The sequence below is a fragment of the Apteryx rowi genome, unplaced genomic scaffold (assembly GCF_003343035.1).
Source record: "Apteryx rowi isolate R43461 unplaced genomic scaffold, aptRow1 scaffold_30, whole genome shotgun sequence".
NCBI lineage: Eukaryota > Metazoa > Chordata > Aves > Apterygiformes > Apterygidae > Apteryx > Apteryx rowi.
Window position 1 is genome coordinate 4,346,088 of NW_020449419.1, and position 19,704 is coordinate 4,365,791.

Consider the following 19,704-nt stretch of genomic DNA (forward strand, 5'->3'; position numbering starts at 1 on the left):
CCACTTTTTATAGGTCAGAATGAGCTATGATATTACGTGCTGCATGCTTTTATTATAGATTAGATGGAGACTTTGCATTGTGCTATAAGAGGCTGCAGCATCATAGATTTCCTCTTGGGAGATGTAAGTTGGGTCAGCCCTTTCCAGGCACAGTCTATTTCCCGTTCTGTGTTGCTTGCTTAGCAAAAGGGTTTGCTCCATTTCTTCTTAAGGGTGGCAGAGAATGGAAATTGTCGCATGCTGATGGTTGCGCTTTACCCCTTTCCTGCTGTGACTCAGCCTAAGTACCTTAAAACAGGATGTAAGGTGGTGCTCTGTTTTCTCGTGCTGTAGCACCCACTCACTGGATAGCTAACGATTGAGTGCTGCTTGGGAGAAAAAAACTTTGATTATTAAAGGCATTGTTTATGCAGAAAGATGTGCAAGGTGGTTGTGTCCTGTGACTCCAGCAGAGTGCTTCAACCCTCTTACCTGCAGTGTTGGGTTTTCTTTACTTTGTTTTAAAAGTGGAGTTAATGCTTACCCACCCACTGTTTCGATGGCTGTGTGGTATTCACCTGAGACTGGTGGTATGAATATTTGCTGTAGGCTTAGGCTGTGCTTTTCCCTTCAACAAATTTTATCCCATGTTCAGCTGTGTAATCTCTTTCTGTTTTTTCAGCCTTAATACAGATACTGGCAGCTGCTGAGGCTGGACGTGATGTTGTTTATTTTACCTTTGGGGATGTGGAGCTGATGAGAGATATTTACAGCATGCACACTTTTCTCTGTGAGAAGGGCCAAACTGTTGGTGAGCATAAAGAAATCTTTTCATGCAGCAGACATTTATCCTTCTTTAAGTGGAAATTGTCCAGTAAGAACTATTGTCATCAAGTCTTGAACCCAAGCAAATTGGTCTTAGTTTATTTGCACCTGTTTCCAAAGTGGGGAGCTGTTCTGATTCAGGGTCAACTGAGAAGTGTTGATTTGTTACAAGACTTTCTGAATCCTTGGAACAGATTAACACTTCTCAGTTGACCCTTGGGGTTCATGCCCCAGAACTTGGAAAATCTGGATATATGCAGTAAAAAGGCTTACAAAGTTAGTATAATTTAGTATTATTTGAAATACTTTTAAAAAAAGGAAGATCTGCTTACACGGTCTTGATATAGATTTGTCTCGTAATGATGTTGGCTTAATCCTGCAAGATGAATTAGCCAGAATTGTTATGCAGTAGCAATACAAGAAAAGCTGTATATCCGTTGCCCCATTGTAAATGTTAATAGTGCCCTTAACTTCTGGGATAGAAGCACAAAACTAGCTAAAGGTCATTGGTAAGACGTTCGTAAAGGGTACGTGTGCAAGCTAACGTTCAGGTCATGCAGAGAGTTGAGGGATCCCCACCCTGGGTTCCACGCTAGCCTGCAAACAGCAGGGTCCCCCTTGTACAGCTGTCACTATGCCTTTAAAAAGATGTTCCTAGCCACTATCTCAGCGCAAATGTACGTTTCTAGTCTACAGTTGCAGTCGTGCATTCATCATATGGTATGACCTCACATTTTAAAAAATGTATTTTTCTTTTCATTTTTAAGGGGACATTTATAGGCTATTACTGAGATATTACAATGAAGAATGCAGAAGCTGTTCTACTTCAGGACCAGACGTCAAGCTGTACTCTTTCATATATAGCACCATTGAGTCCTATGCAGATTCCACTGATGATGATGATGAAGAAAAAGGATTGTGCTTTGAGGATTAAAATAAGTATGTTTAATCAAAATGTTGTTCCTCTCCTCCCGCTGGTATATTGTTTGAATTGCTGGATGTGACATATGAATTGGCTTAACTTTATATATATATTGACTGCATTGGTAGTGTTACGTATATCATCAAAACAAAAATCAACCTTTGAGAGAGATTTTTTTGTTTGATGGTTTTGTACATGAAAACCTTGTTCATGTGCATACAGAAAGGATTTTTTTGGTAAATCCTGGTTGCATTATACCTTGTTCAGCAGAAAATTTTAATACACTTGCATTTCAGTCAAGAAATTACTGAAAAACGTCAAAACGTTTCCCCGTATTTCTTCGCATTTATTTTTGAGCAACCTTACCTAGGTTTCTCATGTAATCTTAATGCTGGAGTACAAGGAGCCACGTAACTCCTGGGATGATTGTAGAGAGAAGAATTGTAATGATTGTTCTTACTGACAATTGTTATTTTCATTACCTCTTTAAGACTGCCACAGTATTTTGGTTTTCTTATCAACTTTTTCATTAATTTAATTTAAAATGTGCAGTTTTTAATATAATTATTAAAAAGTGGTTAAAAATGGAAAAAATCAGGGGGAGCTGTAAGGGAGTCCACAGCTGTTATCTTCATCAAATTAGACGGAATAAGGCAAGAAGTTAGCATGAGGGAGTAGAGCAAACCTGAAGTACAGAAGGATGGGAGGAGGAGAAATACAATCAGAGTTAGTAGAAGTAAACACTTTCACATGAAACTTCTAAAATCTTCTAAATTTTTTCGGACCTGTCTGTGACAACATTGAACAAGGTCTTAAACATACTAGCGTATCTGAAGTTTCTCAAGGTTCACTGTTGTTGGCAATATCATTTGAATTTAGGTCTGCTAATTGTGTTTATATTCTCATATCAGGCCTCCTTTACCGAAATATTCGCATGTAGAAGCATAAGATGCAGATGGGATGGCTTGGGTGAGGAAATGGAAATCACTTACGTATCGGTGGAAGGAATGTCTTCAGGCTACAAATAAGAAAAAAAGTTAGAACATGAAGTGGTGTTAGGAGCTTGCACCTGTGTCTTTTTAGACATGAAGAGGTCAAAAGATGTTTGAAAAAACAAAAAAACCCAAACTGTGCTATTACCATCTATGTGAATACCAAGTGAATGTTGCTGTAGTACATTAAAGAAAAATTGTTTACACAAAACTTCAGGTACATCAGTGATAAAACTTTTCCGGGCCTACGTACAGGGCCAGTCCGGTTTGTCTCCTAGTAGTTGATCCACAGTTGAAGCCCAAATTGCGAAGTTTAGCTTCATCTGTATTAGATTTCTTTTGTCTGGTCTGTCATTGTTGTTATAACCAGTTTAGCAATACAAGCAAAAACCAGCCACAGAAATGTAGTGAGCTGAGGCTCTGGTATCAACAAATATTTTGGGTTCAGGTCTGATAGAATCTCTCCAAGCCTGGAATATAACGTAATTAAATGCTGGAAGCTGTTGGGAGTTTGGCTTACAGTAACATGTTCACTGTTGGAGCTGCTCTAGTGGAAGCAACAGTGAAGAGTTCGGGTCATTTATAAATGCTTCAGAGTGCTACACCATTGCATTAATGCTGCAGTGGGCACCTTGGAAGCATGTTGCTTGGAAGTTGATGCAGCAGCTAAAGCAATTTCTTCCCGTCGTTCCCATGAACTGTAGTTTTCTCCACACACATCCATTATAACAAAAGGAAAAAAAAAAGGGGGGGGGGAGGACAGGATTTCAGGTCCTTTACTTTGTTCACAACTTGTGTCCTCAGAGTTAGCAAAAATTTTCTCCTGCTCCTGGTGTTCCAGCATTAGCTCAGATTCTGGCAATAGGAATAACATTATTTATCATAAGCTCTATTTGGGCATTTAGTTCAACTATGATAGTGTTTCTAGATGCAGTGCTGATGATAAATGTACCCTGTTAATTAAGACAAGCAATGGAAAATTGGTGCTATTTGCCAAACCTTATTCACCTTACTGCTCAGGATTTCCTATAGAAAAAAATAAACAAAATCTATTCCTGAACAACTGGAAGAAAATATAGCAAAAGGCTTTAGGTGGCTAGATATGACCTCCCCTTTCTTGTAAATAAGAACATCTTTCTTAGTGCAATATTTATTTTCATCGTGGGGGGAAGTGATTTTTGTGTATGAAAAATGTACCAAATAAGATGGCATAAAATTCTACATTGGCTCTAGAAATGGAAAAATACATTTAACTTTGAAAAGATCCTCTCAAGATCATATTAAGTTAAGAGAATTTTTGCAGTATCAAGTATTTCCAGGATAATCCTAGTGATCGTATGTAGTCTATAATTTCACTGATACCTGAGGATTTTCTAACATGGGGAAGAATGCCTCTTATTTGAGATAATTCTTTAGGATATGCTTCCCATACTTTTTTCCTGTGAAATCTGGTTGTAGGGACAGGCTAAAAGGAAAATCAGAAGTTAACAACAGTATTAGATTCCTGTCACTTTCTAATTCGAAAAAGAACTAAACTGCCCAGAATGCTGCATCAGTGTGGAAGCAGGAATTTTGGATCAGTCTAATCTGTGCTCTGCATCTTATTTATTTTTCCATCCAACTACTACTCTTCTTTTCTAAACTACCTGAAATGTTTTCTTTAGCTAGAGATGTTATTTTGGTGCTCTACATGAAACGGTGTGAAATGGAGATGCTGATGGCCTCTTTGTGCACCCTAGTAAACTTCAGTTTCACTCTTCTAGGAACCTGTTAATGGAGTACTCTCTTTTTTTTTTTTTTTTTTTTTTTTATTACATTAGGGATCTTTGCTATATGATTTGAAATAAACTTCTACCAAAACTATTGTTTTATACTTCTTTTAGCAGCTAAATTGAATGCCTACTATGAAACAATGATGGGCAGTCCTTTAGATTGCAGTGTTGCCTCATAATCAAGTTCGGTGTCAGAGCATGTCTGTTTGTTTTATGGCTCTTGCACCTAAATTCCTCAGTTATGAGGTGTTAGTTATGAGGTGTTCTTATCTAATGATGAGTACCCATTACTGTATATATTAATTTATAAACTGTTGAAGTGTTGACATTCTTTTAAACCTACAGTTTATGCATTGTTATATTATATTGATTTTTCTGGATCTGTATGCTAATGTTTACATGATTTTGTAGGAATACAATTAAAAAATTCTGATTGAAACAATATTGTCTGCTTTTATTTACTCTCTTAATATACTTTACAGGATAGACAAATTCCAGCACACTTGACTGTACACTGCACAATACTAAAGATAGTTCTAGTAGTAGATTTAATAATTAAAATGTTGTTTGCCACATAAAATATTATAGCCAAGTAATCTGTTCTTCCTATATAATATTTTAGGAGTTGGTGAAGACTGCATAGCAATTTAAATGGAAAGTAACTACTGTAAATTTCAAGGGCAAACTAACTGGGAAGATGTGAACATGAATGTGAGAGTTCATAAGCGTAAATGTGTATCGCAATATGCAGGCATTTTGATGTTAAATTCCTAATTTGCCTTTGGAAAGCGATCATTTAACTATCCTTTGAACTTCATGAAGGAAACATAACTAACTAAAATATAAAAGTGAATAAAAGCCTAGAAACGTATAAATAACGAACATGTTGCATAAACATTGGCAGGGTTTGTAAAAGTAGGAGTAATGTCCTCCTAAATGGAAGGATGTAAGAACTATTTTTTCAAAAAACTTGCTTTAAACTAATAAGGAATTCATTTTTTAGCATTACAGAAAGGATAAAACATAATTTCTGGTTGCTCCTGAGCTTTTAGGTATATCTGAACTTACTAAAGTTTGTAGTATTAATATTAAATTATTTAAGATTTACAGTACAACAGTGACCGTAAAAAAACTTAAATTTCCTTCTGGAGGTTTTTGTGTTGTTCCAGCAAAATGTACTAAAAGTTTTCATCTAGATCTTCAGATTTCTTGAGTAAGAAGTGAAAATCACATTTGACTAAGGAAACTGCTCTTTACAGTCTCAGCATTGCCAAATGTGCATTTTTCTTCTCTGCTTTGAAAGAGGAAGAGAAGAAGGAGGAAAAAAAAAAAGGAAGAAAGGCATGTTTTAAAAAGTGCTGTTGCAGAACTAGGAAAGAAGATGCACTTGCAGTCTGTAAGCAGCCACCAGTTTTACTAGCCCAGAGGATCAAAGGCATGAGTCAGTTATGTGCTATCTTAAAGCACAGCATCCCAACTAATTATAATACCAAAAAGAATAGTTTTTGCTTATGCGGGGGTTGATGAACCAAAGCAGCAGCTTAAAATGCAAGTTCTCAATTACCTTGAGCAATTTGATGCTAAAATTTGGGGATTTTTGTGTTTTGTGGGTTTTTTGTTTTTTTTTCCCCCCTCTCTCTCCTTTCCTTGTCCTCAGCCAGTTTTGGCATGATTTGAGATTGTTTTGCATGTGCAAATATCATACAAATCAGTATGAGAAAGAACAGCCTCAAGGTGGTTCCAGTGAAAATTCCTCAGCGCACCTCCTAGATTAGGAAGAGGTGCTCTCAGTGGTTGCTCCTTTCTACAGTTGCTCCCTTTTTCCTGCTGTGTTTATGACCCTTTTTATCTTCAAGAGCAAATGCCATACCTGAAGTTGAAGTGCCTTAGATAAGTTAAAGAATATGCAAGCTCATGCAGTATATTTACTGCAGGAAGCTCTGGGACAGGCAGAATTGTCCTTGTGGTGTTCACAAAAGTTCGGTCTGCAGCGGCAGGCAGAGCAGAGGGGCTCTGAGAACAGAGACTGTAACCAACAGGCCTGTCGCAAGGAGCGTAAATGCGGAGGTTTGTCGTGGTCGAGCGGGGGTTCCCTGGGCAGTCAGTGACAGCCCTTTCTGCTGTTTCCAGTTGCCCAGTGTGCTTGGTACTGCGCGAGAGGTCTCGGTTTATCCTCAAGCACACATACAGCATTGTTTATCATTCCTAGTTTTAGATTTAATTTTCCCATATAAATGGTCAAAATAGTATCACTGTGTGTTATAGGCGTTTGGCTAAAAAGCTGCTGTGAATCCACTGGGTAACCTGGAGCTGGCAAACTGTCGGCAGCTTGGTGACTGGGTAGGGAAAGGCCATTGCCGTGCACGTAATACCCTGTAATCTCAAGTGAGGGGGCAATAGGAGAAGGAATTCAACCTCTCCTCTTCCGCAGTGGGGAAGCCACTGCCAGTCCCTGCTGTCCCAGGTTGTCACCAAGATAATCGTATACTATTTTAATGCAGCAACCACCCTCRGGAATATGCTTCATCACTTCTTAATGGCAACTGGAGCCCTAAGGAAATGATTTCCTTATCAATAAAGTACAGCTGCAAGGTCTGCTTCCCCATGGCCCTTGTTTTTCTTCTATCTGGATTGCAGACCTCGGGTGTCCCAGCTGTCAGTCCTCGGATGCAGGAGTCCCGGACAAGCAAGGTTCACAACTTGTGATGTTTACGTTCCAAGCAGTTTCCTGCTCCCCTCCATCCCGAAGCCTAAACAACTTTCTGCGAGGGAGCAATGGATGAGTGGATGTAGAACCCTGGGGATGCCACCAAGCTGCTATAAATTCTTAAGGTTCACCAATGTATTTCTGTGTAATCCAGAGTAGGGTGATGCAATATTTGCTCTGGATGGATGGCCGTTCTAAACAAATAAATAAATGAATAAATTAAAGTCTGCCTAAGAGACCTTTCACTATTACACAGCACATTTTTGACAAGAGTGAAAGCATGCATAAAATGTTGGAAATTACAAGATGCTGCAGCTGTCTGAARTTTCTTTAACTAAAAATTGAGTATTTATGGTCTTGTTTTGTGCTAACAGTGTTTCATGCTCATTTATCATTGCTTAAGTGAGTGTGACCTGGAAGCTATATAGGAGGTATCTGTCACTGATAACTCCATTACAGCAATACCATCAATTTCTGGTTAACTGAGCTGTCAGCTGGGGTTATAGTAGATGGTTCTGATAGGTGACCCTCAGTACGCAGTTAAAGGAAGCTCTAGTATGTTCCCAGCCCTCTTGACAATACTTTGGTGTAGTATTGTGATGTTCATGGATGCGCAGGGGTAACAAACACACTATCTTGCGTATACTGGCTAGCTGATACATATATTATAGGAGCTTAAAGCAGCCATCGCAAATTACTAAAGCAGAGATTGTTAATACATAGTTAATCAGCTGTATATCCACCAAGCAGAGAATAGGGGAACCRGTGCACAATAAAAAAAATATTGCGGTATCTTTACAACGAGTCTCATTCTGCTTGCTGGCTGTCTTGCAACCAGAGTTCATATACATCAGCATTTTATAGGCCAGTTCTTCTCCAGACCAAATGGGTTGCACTGAAAATGTTCTCCATGGCTAATTTGCCTAACAAAAAAACATGGACCGCTAATTTTCTAATGTTTTCAGAGCAATGGAGTACAATGAAGGCCTTCTTTCATTGGGGATAAAATGGTAAAATCATGTCTGATTAGGTAAATATTACTGAAAATCCATAAATCATCTTTTTGCTGCAAGTGGTAAATGTTGGGTTGTGTAAAGCTCATCTTGGACAACTCCTGTAACATGCAGGCAACTGCCTTGTATAGAACTTTCTGCAGATAGTTTTTCTACCCTGTTTTCAGGTATATTCCCATGGGAAGTCCAGTTCAATGGCAGATTTTTTTTGTTCATTACAGATATGCCTTCCATAACTGCTTGAAATTTTTATTGGTATTATAGCAACTATTCCTTTTGCAATTAATATTATCAAAATAGGATTCCACACAGATGAAAACTGCATTCACTAAATGGGAAGAGAGCAAAAAAACAGTGGAAAAGTTATTGTTTGAAAGTCCATGTTTAAAGTTTACCAAGAATCAGAATGTAGTGCCATATGAGATGCTACCATTTTTGATAAAACATATGTGCATGTATTTGTACTTAATCATTGTACCAGAGCATTAAACTTTAATTCTGCAGTCTATTTTTGTAGGAAGGCTGTCATAACTAACAAACTACATACTGTTTCTTTTAACGGCTCTTTATTTAGTCACATTTTTGTCTGTCTGACCTTAGCTAAGGGTTAATGTTATTGGTAGTATTTTTGCCTGGAAGTATAATGTTTGTTAACTTTTGATTTTAGTGTAAACTAGAAATAATGTCTTGACTGCATGGGAAGTACAGCCTCTCTCAGTCTGGGCTGGATGTGCTCTTTAATAGCTATGGAGCATCTGAAAACTCCTTTTCAGAGCATAGTATGTTAAGAGAGGCAAAAAGGGAAAGCTTTAATCCTCTTGGTAGGCATTAAACCCAGTTTCACCTAGCATTTTAGTCTCCTTTTACGGAGCTATAAAATTATTTATGTTGTCGGAGAATGGTTAAGTTTATTCTCAGAAATAGTTAACAGTATCTGTTGAAAAAGAGAAAGAAATTGTTCAATGGTATGGAAACAAAGCAGGGGGAACCAGGGTTAAGTTTCAACATTTCCAGACTTTATTACATTAATTTGCTATAGTTATAGTTTCCAAATATAATGCTTAGATTTCTCGCAGCAACCATTATCAAGACTAATTTTAGGGTGTGAGGTTTTTTTGTTTTTTTTTTTTTTCCTCAGATCAACCTTTACTTTGCCAAGATTGCAGCTCTTTGCAGAGGGCAGAGTATACTTCAGGGAGGCAACTGATTTTTGTTTCTGTGTTCCCATTTTCTGGATCGCCATCACCAACGTGTTGGTGCTCAAGAATGAGTACCTGTATCAGTTTCCTTAAGTGCCTGTCTGATGAATGTTTCTGTTTCTGAAAGACTCTCCTGATTGCTTACTTTAGTCTGGCTTAGTTTACAGACAAAAAAAAAGGGATATTTTTCTGCAAACAGAAATCCAAGCTCTGACTAGGTCYAGGTAAGTCATGCTCATGCTGGAGTTCAGTGAGGAAACGACAAGGGCAAGCACCTTATGTGTGCGTGATGTCGCAGCCTTAAAATTAGCAATGTGAGATTCATGGCAAATTTTCTCCAGGCTGCCTTGTTAGGGCAAGCTTTTCAGTTTTGTGTAGCTGGAACACAAAAAACCAGGTTTCTAGTGAAATATTTTCATCTCCTTGTGCATCTTCATGAATAACATGAATAAATATTCCCATGTTAAGTTAGTCCTGAGTAGCTTTATAATCTTCAGCAGCTTGACCAGTAAGAAATTGTATCTCTGTACAGAGAACCCAGAATGTTCCCTGTTGCATGCACTGGCTTTGCAGGACGGAAGAAGGATGAGATGCAATATAAACATCTTCTCCCATTGCAGGAGTCTGGTGAGCTGCTCCACTCAGAAAGGAGATTCATGTGTTGAATTCACTTGTTTTAAGCTCTTTTCACATCAGGTGTACTTCCAAAGGAACATTCAAGAAAGTTAATTCTCTTTGACTGTGACATTTATGTGGATTATACCTAAACAGAATGAAACTTTGTTTACTTCCATTCGGAAGCGAAGGAAGCTAAATCAAACCAATGAATTTTGAAGTGTGTCCACTTAAGATTTAGATGTAGTTTATCTAATCTGCTTTAGAGCTGCATTTAGAAAACCTTTCTGTATGTCCTTATATAGGCAAGGACATGGCTCTTTTTCAGAGGAACACTGTGCTTTGAGCTGGGAGTCGATGCGCAGTGCTAAACGTGTTCATTTCTTTCATTCACCAGAGCATCCTGGCACACTAGACACAATAAAGATACTGTATAAATCAAAGTGTTTGACCATAACAAGAAATTCACTGTGCTAAGATTTGAAGACTTACATTTGCAAAATTAAATGTTAAGAAAACTGCTTTGAATAGCTAAATTCTGTTACTGAATAATGACACGATTTTCCTTAATGTACTAGGAATTGATTGGATCTAAACCAAAATGTCATGGAAATAAATTAAGGTAATTGTAAATGTTTCGCACCCTTTTCTATAAAGGATAAGGTCCTAACAAATTGTATTTTCAAATCCAGAGCTAACTCTATCTTGAAAATGCCTGCATTGTAAGGTAATTATCCTGTTCAAGTTCTAAGTCATTATTTTGCCTGTTGCCTGAGGAATTTTACAGCAGAACAGTATTAATAAGATGCCAGGAGTACAAATTTCTTAAGTTAATCTCTGTCATAAATAGAATTCGTATAAGCAAATTGGCATTTTCATTCATAATTACTTGACCTACTATAAATATGGGTCAGGAATGAAAGGATGTTTGATTTTATGTTCTATGAAAAATGAAAACCTTTACCTTTTGAGGAAAAAGACAAAAATTCAGTGTCTTCTGAGAAAGGATTGAACATATAATTTTGGGCAAAGGAGACTTCTAATTCTTCCACCTTGTAAATCTCAGCTAAGTGGCAACTTTAATGTTGGTGATGACAATTCTCTCAGCATTCGTGATGAAGGAAAGACCTACTGATTGATTGGGTCTGTGGGCGCCTCATTCCACCAACCCCACATATACAAAAATAACAGCTGAAACCAGGAGATTAAATTTAAAATGCAACAGATCAGGAATTCTTTTGCTATCTGAAATTCAAACCTTTTGATTGCAGGCAATCATGAGGACTAGATTTTTTTTAATGAAAACCAAGTGCCTCATAAAGTCATCTGACTTCAGCATCTGGGGCTTTAAATCTTTTGACTTACCACTTCCTAAGTTTTTGAAGACTCTAAATCATTTGTCAGTCACTGGCATGTGAGATTTGTAAACAATCAGATGAACTTGCACCTTCTGCATGTCAGTTCTCAGAGCTGTTATTTTTAATAACTGGCAGCAGGAGCCTCCTGTGCCTGCTAGGAAGGCTTTTGGCCCCAGTAGTTTCAAGGCTGATCAAATTCTGTTTCCTTTAAAGAAGCATACACCTCTTTTTGCTTCAAATCTTGATTATATGTGGCCTTTGGATAGCCTCAAAATGTTAATAAATTACTTTTAGATTGGTTTCTGTTACAGTCCAGTAAAAGCTCCTGACAGATCTGTGTAAAATTGTACCCATGAAAGATGTATAGTCTATGACCAAAGTAATGCATTTATATACTTAGATGAACAGTGTAAGGCTTTGCAGTTCTGAAAATTCATGTGGCAATGACATGATAGAACTATGACTTAAGGAAGTTAAAGCCAACTTTAAATTCTTATCTCTAATAAAGTTAAGCCAATGCTTTATTGAATGGTGTGCATAGAAACGGCTGGATCACAGGGACCAGCATCTTGAAACAATGAATACTGCTAGATATTCTCTATTTTCTTGGTATTTCTTTAGGGCTCAGAGACACAATGCAAGCAGTAACTAACTAGCAGCCAAAGTGTCATAATGATATTTAATAGGTTATATCTTAAAGCATTGACAAAAATGAATATCCAAAACATCCCCATGTAGGGGAAATTATCTAAAGCGGGCTGGGCAGGAGAATGAGACAGAAGAAGGTAAGGGACTTACGCTGGTCAGCCGGTGGGTCAGTGTTAACGAGACACAGGCAGTGCCTTTTTCTTACAGAGGTAAAACACGTGAGAGCTGCAAAACGATACTTCATGGATGAAATCCACATGTGTTTTGGCCATGCTTGAGAAAGTGTTAATCCCTCGTTCACAGAAGTGCTTTCTTTGTCTCTGTTCTGTACGATGGCCTCTCGCGCCCGCTCCTTGCGGTGTCTAGCCAGTGATCTCAGCTGTGGCCTCAGCAGTTCACCCTGTCTGCAGGAGGAGTCATAATTCAGTCTCCCCGCTCGCTCCCCCTAAGCCTCCACCGCCGGTGGTGACAGCATGTGCCGGCTATGCTTAGTGGCTCTACAGTATTGAGTGAACTGTCAGCTTCAAACTTATTTACTTAAGACTTGAGCTAATCACAGTCCCCAAAGTGACATACAATCCCTGTTCTTCAGCGCTAGATCTTTCTCTGGCTACAGTGTGCAAGGGTGGTAATGAGTGAACATCATGATTTGCTAGGTGGATTGAGTAAGAAATGACAAGTAGGATTTATTTCTGACTTTCCAAACACCTTTACAGAGTTTTCACATTTTTTTTTCTTAATTGGCTTCAGTGACAGCCTTCCACAGGCACTGTGCAAATCCACGGGAACTGGTACTATGCAGGAAAGGTCTTCTACTCTTTAAGGCAAGGTCTGTAAACGCCTTAGACTGCCATAGGAATAGGGCTAAAAATCCAAACTTAACGTCGCTATGATCCAAAACTCATCCCATTGTGGTTCCTGCCTTTTGCTGAATGTTGTTCTTCCTCATGTAGTGTACTGTGCATTGAAAGCAGTATTATGAGTAATCAGTCTAGATTTTCACACACAAGCAGCTCAAAATGTTTTAAAATGGAGCTGCAGTAGTAGTATTTTCATGTTACTGAAACAAATGTCAGAAAGGCATCCATTGCTAGCTGGCCTGAAGAGAAGACCAGAGAACGGAAAACCATTGCAGTGCTGTATGCCCAGCACCACAGATGCCTCATGTTAATAAGCACTAATATGATACAATGAGCTCAGTGCTGATGGATGAAGATTTTGCAAAACAGGAGAACTTCTGTAATGAGGCGGCTTGAACTGTGGAGCAGTTTAGTCTGGAAGCAACTTAGAGCAAATTTAGAGCAATTTACTCTGAGTTGATAAAGCAAATGCAAAAGAACATGTTTGGGCAAGTTTTGGGTGAGTTGTTGCATTTTTTCTAAAACACCAACATAATTTTTCTTAAAAACTATCCAGTGATATGGTGGCTGCCAATGCATCTGTAGTCCATATGAACAGTAAGCTCACCTTGATAACTGAGACACACAAACTATTTCCAGTTCTATGGGAGAACAATTTTACAGTAAAATATAGGCAGCAAACATTAAAGGAAGCATAGAGCTGTTTCAGCTGTGAATAAGAATCACTCTCTAATATTGTCTAGCTACTTCCAGCCCTGTGAACGTAATGTTTTCAGATGGCCACCATCGGGAAATAAGAAATGATTGTTACTCTGCATGTAATAGATTTGATATTTACACCTCACCCTTGAGTCCCTGGATGTTTTACATTAACGCTTACTAGAGGTCCCTTTGGCTCAAGCAACTGAGGAGAAAGGGTTGGGGGTTGCGAGAGGAAAGCACTGGAAAGAAATTATGAAGTTTTAACTGTACAACAGGTTTGGAGAACAGCTTCAAAGGATTCCATTAAAAAACAGATATGGTGCCAGAACAAAAGTAAACAGAAAAGGCTGTTTAGTTATTGCAGAATAACTCAGTAGGGACAGTGCATCTAAGAGAACTCTACCTTTGAGGCACAACATGGTGTTGATTAGTGCAAATAAACCTCTTCAAGAGTCACCTTTCAGCAATTACAATCAGACACTGCCACTGAGGCTTCAAAAGCTTCATTAGCAAACTCTCCTCCCAATGAGAGCTACAAATCTCACGTACCCCAGAAGTTTTAACTGATGGAGAACTGTCTTGCCTTATTTATTTTCTTCCAAATGAAAGAAATAGCAAGATAATTACACATCCCCCCATTAGGATAAATATCATTAAAAATCAAAATAGACCCTCTGGAAAAAAATGCAGCCAGCGGTATAGAATAAGAGATGAGGATATTTTTCCGCTGATGTCAAGGTACCTTGATGTTTTATTTTCATCTAAAGGGACGATCTAAGAAAAATGCAGTGCAATTTAGATGTAGCTGAAAGAAAGCTATCCAAAAATAAATAATGTTTCTCTTTTTGTTAGGATTTTCTTAGGAAATACCTGCGCATATTGAAAACATTTTTTTAGTAATTTTCTCCTCATCCATTAGTAAAATAGTAAAAAATATTTTTCATCCTTTCCTGGCTAAGGAAAAGGCAGTTGACACTGCTTACTGCATTATCAACATGTCAAATGCTGGTAAGCTTTTTTGCAACACCAGTGTTGATCTGTTTCCATGGTAAGTGGGAAGACTTCTTGCCATTTCCCCTGCTAACTTGCATACTTCCCAATAAAATACTAGGACGAGTTAAGTTTAGTGCTCCTGCCAATTTGAACATGAATCCATATTTGGCAGCTAAAATCAATGTTGTACACCAGTGTTCTTCCCTAACCTACACCTCTTTATTGACTTGCTGCTTTGTATACGATGTTGTTACATGTTTATTCTCATATCTTAATGATATTACAGTGAGATTCCAGAGAAATAATTACAGCAATGGCTGGTTTTGTTCTTGTAGATGTAGTGCACTAATTTACTAGCCAAGACCTGTGAAACAGACAGTGGGAAGCTACATTTTGCTGATTTTCACTCAGCTCCACTGTCTAGCTTGTCTCTCTCTAATGGATCCATGACCAGACTGACCAGGATCCCTACAGTCTGATTCTACCTAAAAATACATTTGGAGAATAAAGTTATTTAAAAATAACCTGTTGGCCAGAATCAGTTGGGGAGCAGTCTTCCAGATTTGTGCATTTGGTCTTCCAAAAAACATTCTGTACTTCTGCTGAACTTGGCTGTGTACCTGCTACAGGCAAGAAACAGGGAGGGGTGTTCCTGCACACGGGGACCCACTTGAACAGACTATCTAAAGCATTAGTATGAAACACCACCTTGAGCTGTTTCGAACAAGCTTTCTGACAGTATCTAAGCATGTGTCATTTTAGGGAGTATGATAAAATCACAAAGAAATGTAGTACTGTTACTGCAGCTGCATATCGGTACAAAACAGATCTGTACTAGTGTTATGGAGAAACTTTTTTCACTTAATGCAGATATGTCTGCTAGAATAAAAATAAAAGCTGTGGAGCAAAACCAGAGAAGTTCAGATTAGGAATCTGCCAGAGAAAGTGCCTGGTAGCACGAGGCAGTTGTCAGTTGCTGCTAAATGTAATTTGGTAAATGGTATGAACTCCAGGCTGAAAAGTGTGTTTACAATTAATATCTTTTCATACTAAGGGACATAAATGGAGCACTGACAGCGCAGGGTGCTTAGCAGCAAGCACAGCACTGGGCGCTGCACAGGGAGAACGTGGCATGTGATGACAGTGAGGAGTACTGGATCGGGGATGGAAGACGAACAGCTTATGTTAAAATGTGTTTGGTTTTAAATGAGACTTTGTGGTTAGCTTCCTGTGTGAGCTGCTCGAGACATACAGCAGTTCTGGGAAGGTAAGGGGCCAAAATAGTTGTGAATACCCTGACTGAGGTACCTTGTCCAGGGAAAGCTCCTGTCACATCTTAATTTCAGATATTCCAACTGCAGAAGGACTGCAGATGGAGGGCTGCAGAAAAGGGGGAGAAATGTTGTCCAAATAAATTGGTGCAAATCCCAACTGGCAGAATGAGTACTGTTTCTCTGCTTATGCTTACAGGCATGAAAGAAATTTTTTAGCTGTTATTTGAAACATCTACATAGGATAAGCAGCATGAAACAAAAAAGCCAGCTCTGAAAACAGGGGAGTGAATCATTCTTTGGAGCTCTCTGGTCTAGAATGTTCAAGTATTTTAAGCCTCAAATTTAAATATTAGACCAGCCTAAAGTCCACATTCCTGAAAGATATTCACTGTTTTTTATTGTTAGGTTCAATGTGAGAGCATGCTTTACCCTTTCCAGATTGCTTTACTTTAAGAAGAGATGCAACTTTAGATTTTAATCTATGTTAGATTATATTCTTAATGTGTAATAAACACATTGGGAAATAAAAAAGTAAAATGGAGTCTCTGTGCTTGGTCTAAGAAAACTTCTGGTAAGCATTGTCTCTAATAGAATTACATTATAAATAACAATGAAGAGTTGCCAAAAATATATAAATATATCTATCTCAGGAGGGGAAGTTATTAATGAGATTGTCCTTCTATAAGTAATCCTGTACCCAGACCACCTCCTATGAGATTACCCTTTGAAGAAACAAGCCTACTGAGAAGTCATGCTGTGTTATAGAGAGAGTTGTGTGAAGCAATTAACCACAGGAACCATGATGCTGATTGCAAGTAGCTGCTGATCCGGCAAGGAAAACTGATGTACCAAAAAACAAGCACGGACAGAGGCAAGGCATACAGGAGTCGCACAGTATTACATGGTAGGACAAACGATGGGTCAAGTTGTGCCCTTCATTGTTCAAGTGAACAGATGGGTGATGCGGTATATTTCCAAAAACGGTTTGGTTTTAGTTTTGTAAATTACATGCCTGAGTTAAGGCATAAAAGAGACAGAAATGAATAAGAAAGCATGTCAGCTTAAAACTGACAAGCCACAGAAAATAAGGATAAATTTCAAAATAAATCATAATGAGAAATTATGTCTTTCTGCATGACAGACAATGTCACGTTTGACTTCCATTTCAGGGTACTGTCATGGCTACCCTAGGCTACATATTTTATCCAGAGCAAAATGTCTCTTGTGTTTCTTTTGGTGTGGAGCTGGCATGAGAACAATGCTAAGCAAGCTTGCAACCTGGGCTCTGTGTCTGCTGTGAGTCGCAATTTCTGCAAGTTTTCATTCCACTGATGGACTTCCATTCCAGCCAATTTCAAAGTGTGATAGTTTAATAGGAAGCAAATTCAGGATATATATCTTCTTTTGGGTCGGGGAGGGAGTTAAGTGTGTAAGTGGACACAAAAACAGGCAGGTAAACTGAGGATTGTAATTGGAAAATGTAAGAATTCAAACTCAAATTGTAAGAAAATAGCTCATCAGCTGTCACAGGGGCTCACTGGAGAGCAAACAGACCAGTGGTCAAGGCTCAGAAGGCCCAGAATGGTGGAAAAGTGACACAAAACAAATAAAGGAAAAGAAGTGGCAGTAATGCAGTTCCTTAGAAAATAAGAGCAAATATGGATAGGTGTTGAAATTTGATGCTTACAAGAATGATGTGTGGGAGAGATGGGAGGGAAATCAATAGTTAAAATAAATACTGGAGAATTTGTAAGACGATCCAAAGCACAAAAAACAATTAGAAGTTTGCTGTTCAAGCACACAAATACCTTCTGGATGAAGAATAAAAAACTGGTGAAAGATGAACAAAAATGTGAAATTGTAAAGGCTTCAGGGAACAAAATAAGCACTCAAAACATACTGTAAAACCTTAATGCCTATTCAAGTATATTCACCCTGTTTAGTGCAATGGTATTCAAAGCCAGATTTGACATGTGTGTTTCCCTCTGAAGTAGATGGGAGGTCTGCTTGTCCTCACTATAATTTTTAATTGAGTTTATGTTCAGTTAGCATAACATGATTGCTCTAAAGATGGCTTCTGTCTGTTCATAACAAGGTTAAAACTCAATTAGTAGCTGCAGCATCTAACAATATTTCACCTCTTGCCAGAAGGCTCAACTAGCATATGGCTAGCTGCATGTAACCGGTTTAGCACGCGTTTCATTTTGCAGTGATGCTGGGCTCCCCTCACCAGCGTGGCGGCTGCCTTCCCTTGTAGCGCCGTGTCTTAGGCTGTCCCACGATGCCTCGTGTGCAGCTTCCTGGGCAATCTAAATATCGTATCACAAGAAACATTAACACAAAAATCATTCACACCCTCACTTTGCAGTATTTATGAATTTCTTGAAGATATACAACTGCTAAGAAAACTGCTAAGATGATAATAAAGACTTTGATTTATGTGAGGACTACGATTTCTTTTCCAGAAGAAAGAAATTTTATTCTAATTAGCTAAATTAGAATGAACAATCAATCGTTAATCGTAGTAATCAACAGGCCTCATGAAAATCTAGGTGATCGCTATGCTACAAAACCCTTGTTAAAGCCTGTTGTGTTCCTTCCTAAGSTTTTTATTTCTCATTTCTGCCCAGCTGACCCTGAAAAAGTCATTTTTGTAGCATATCGTTTGCACAAAATGAATTATAGCTCTCTTTCTCTCCCTCTTCCTTTTAAGGCAGGTCCAGTTTTCCTATTATTCATATCTTCACCCAGAAAATTATCAAGCATGTTGATATTTATGGGATAGTGTCAATATTTACCTGAAACATCAGTTTCAGTGGCCGTACAGACAATTGACCTTGGTTATATGTACAGTGTATCTTGTTCAAGAGCAGGTAAATAACAAATATGTCATGTTCTGAATTGTCATAGAAAATTCATAGATATTTGTAATTTGAAGATATTCAAGGGAGAAGCTGTCTTAGAACATATAAATAAAGATACTGGCAGCAAGAGGAAAACTGTGAATGTATTGTCTTGTATATTAGAACATAACCTGGGATAATAATTCTCTCAAATAAAAAACGGCTTAAACGCAGTTCCAATCATTTTGTCAAGGTCTAGTGCTTTCAGTCTACTTTATATACTAATTTTGGACGGAAAGCATAAATGTCCTTGGAACATTTTATATCTCCTTTATGAAGCTCCCAGTCATTCCTGTACAACAGTTGTGTAAGCTGTGCAGCTTGTATAAAAAACTTGTATTTTAGATCTGTTTTCCTTCCATGGTCAATTCACAGCTATTCATCTCATCAGTCCTTTTTTATATTCTATTCTTAATGAAAAAAATTTTGGGCAGGGATCATCAAAGGACTCTTCTGTGTACCTGTTAGTTTAATGGTGTCCTCTGCCATCAATGTCAAGTGCAATTTTTTTGTTTTGCACTGTTATCTTTACAGGTCTGCAGAAAATTAATGCTAGGAAGGCATAGCATGCCATCATCAAGGATGGGAAGATCCTTATGTCCCCAGGATGCCTAACCCTGTGCAGCTGCAAAGGTGCTCACTTTATCACCGGTTTTCTTGATAACCCTCAGGGAATCTCAAAGGCGAGAGTCTTTTTTTTCCCCCTATATTCCTTCCTGCCAGGTGGTTCTTCCGTTGTGAGACATTTTGATATGGACTGCCTTTATCGGCACTACTGCTTATTGCAGACGAACAGCGGGGCGTCCCAGTGAGGGCTGCCCCGGCCCCTCACGCGTTATAGCGCGCTGCCCCTCGGCGCTCAGCGCGGGGAGGCCGCGAACGTGTCACCCCGCGGCGGCGGCAAACGTCGCTCGGAAAATGGCGCCGCCGCGATGAGGGCCT

The 19,704-nt window shown here is 38.6% G+C and overlaps 1 protein-coding gene across 2 annotated transcripts in view; it reads left to right on the top strand.

The window, feature by feature from the left end:
- Positions 1-4,932, top strand: part of PARG (poly(ADP-ribose) glycohydrolase) — a 79,252-nt gene extending 74,320 nt beyond the window's left edge. The window contains exons 16-18 of one of the 2 annotated variants that reach the window (XM_026069901.1): positions 662-790; positions 1,572-1,743; positions 2,638-4,932. In XM_026069901.1, the coding sequence (XP_025925686.1) occupies positions 662-790; positions 1,572-1,738 (296 nt within the window). In that variant the 3' untranslated portion in view covers positions 1,739-1,743; positions 2,638-4,932. Of the gene's footprint in view, positions 1-661; positions 791-1,571 lie in introns of both variants that reach the window. The other variant, XM_026069902.1, reaches the window with a different exon arrangement.
- Positions 4,933-19,704: the final 14,772 nt, after the last annotated feature.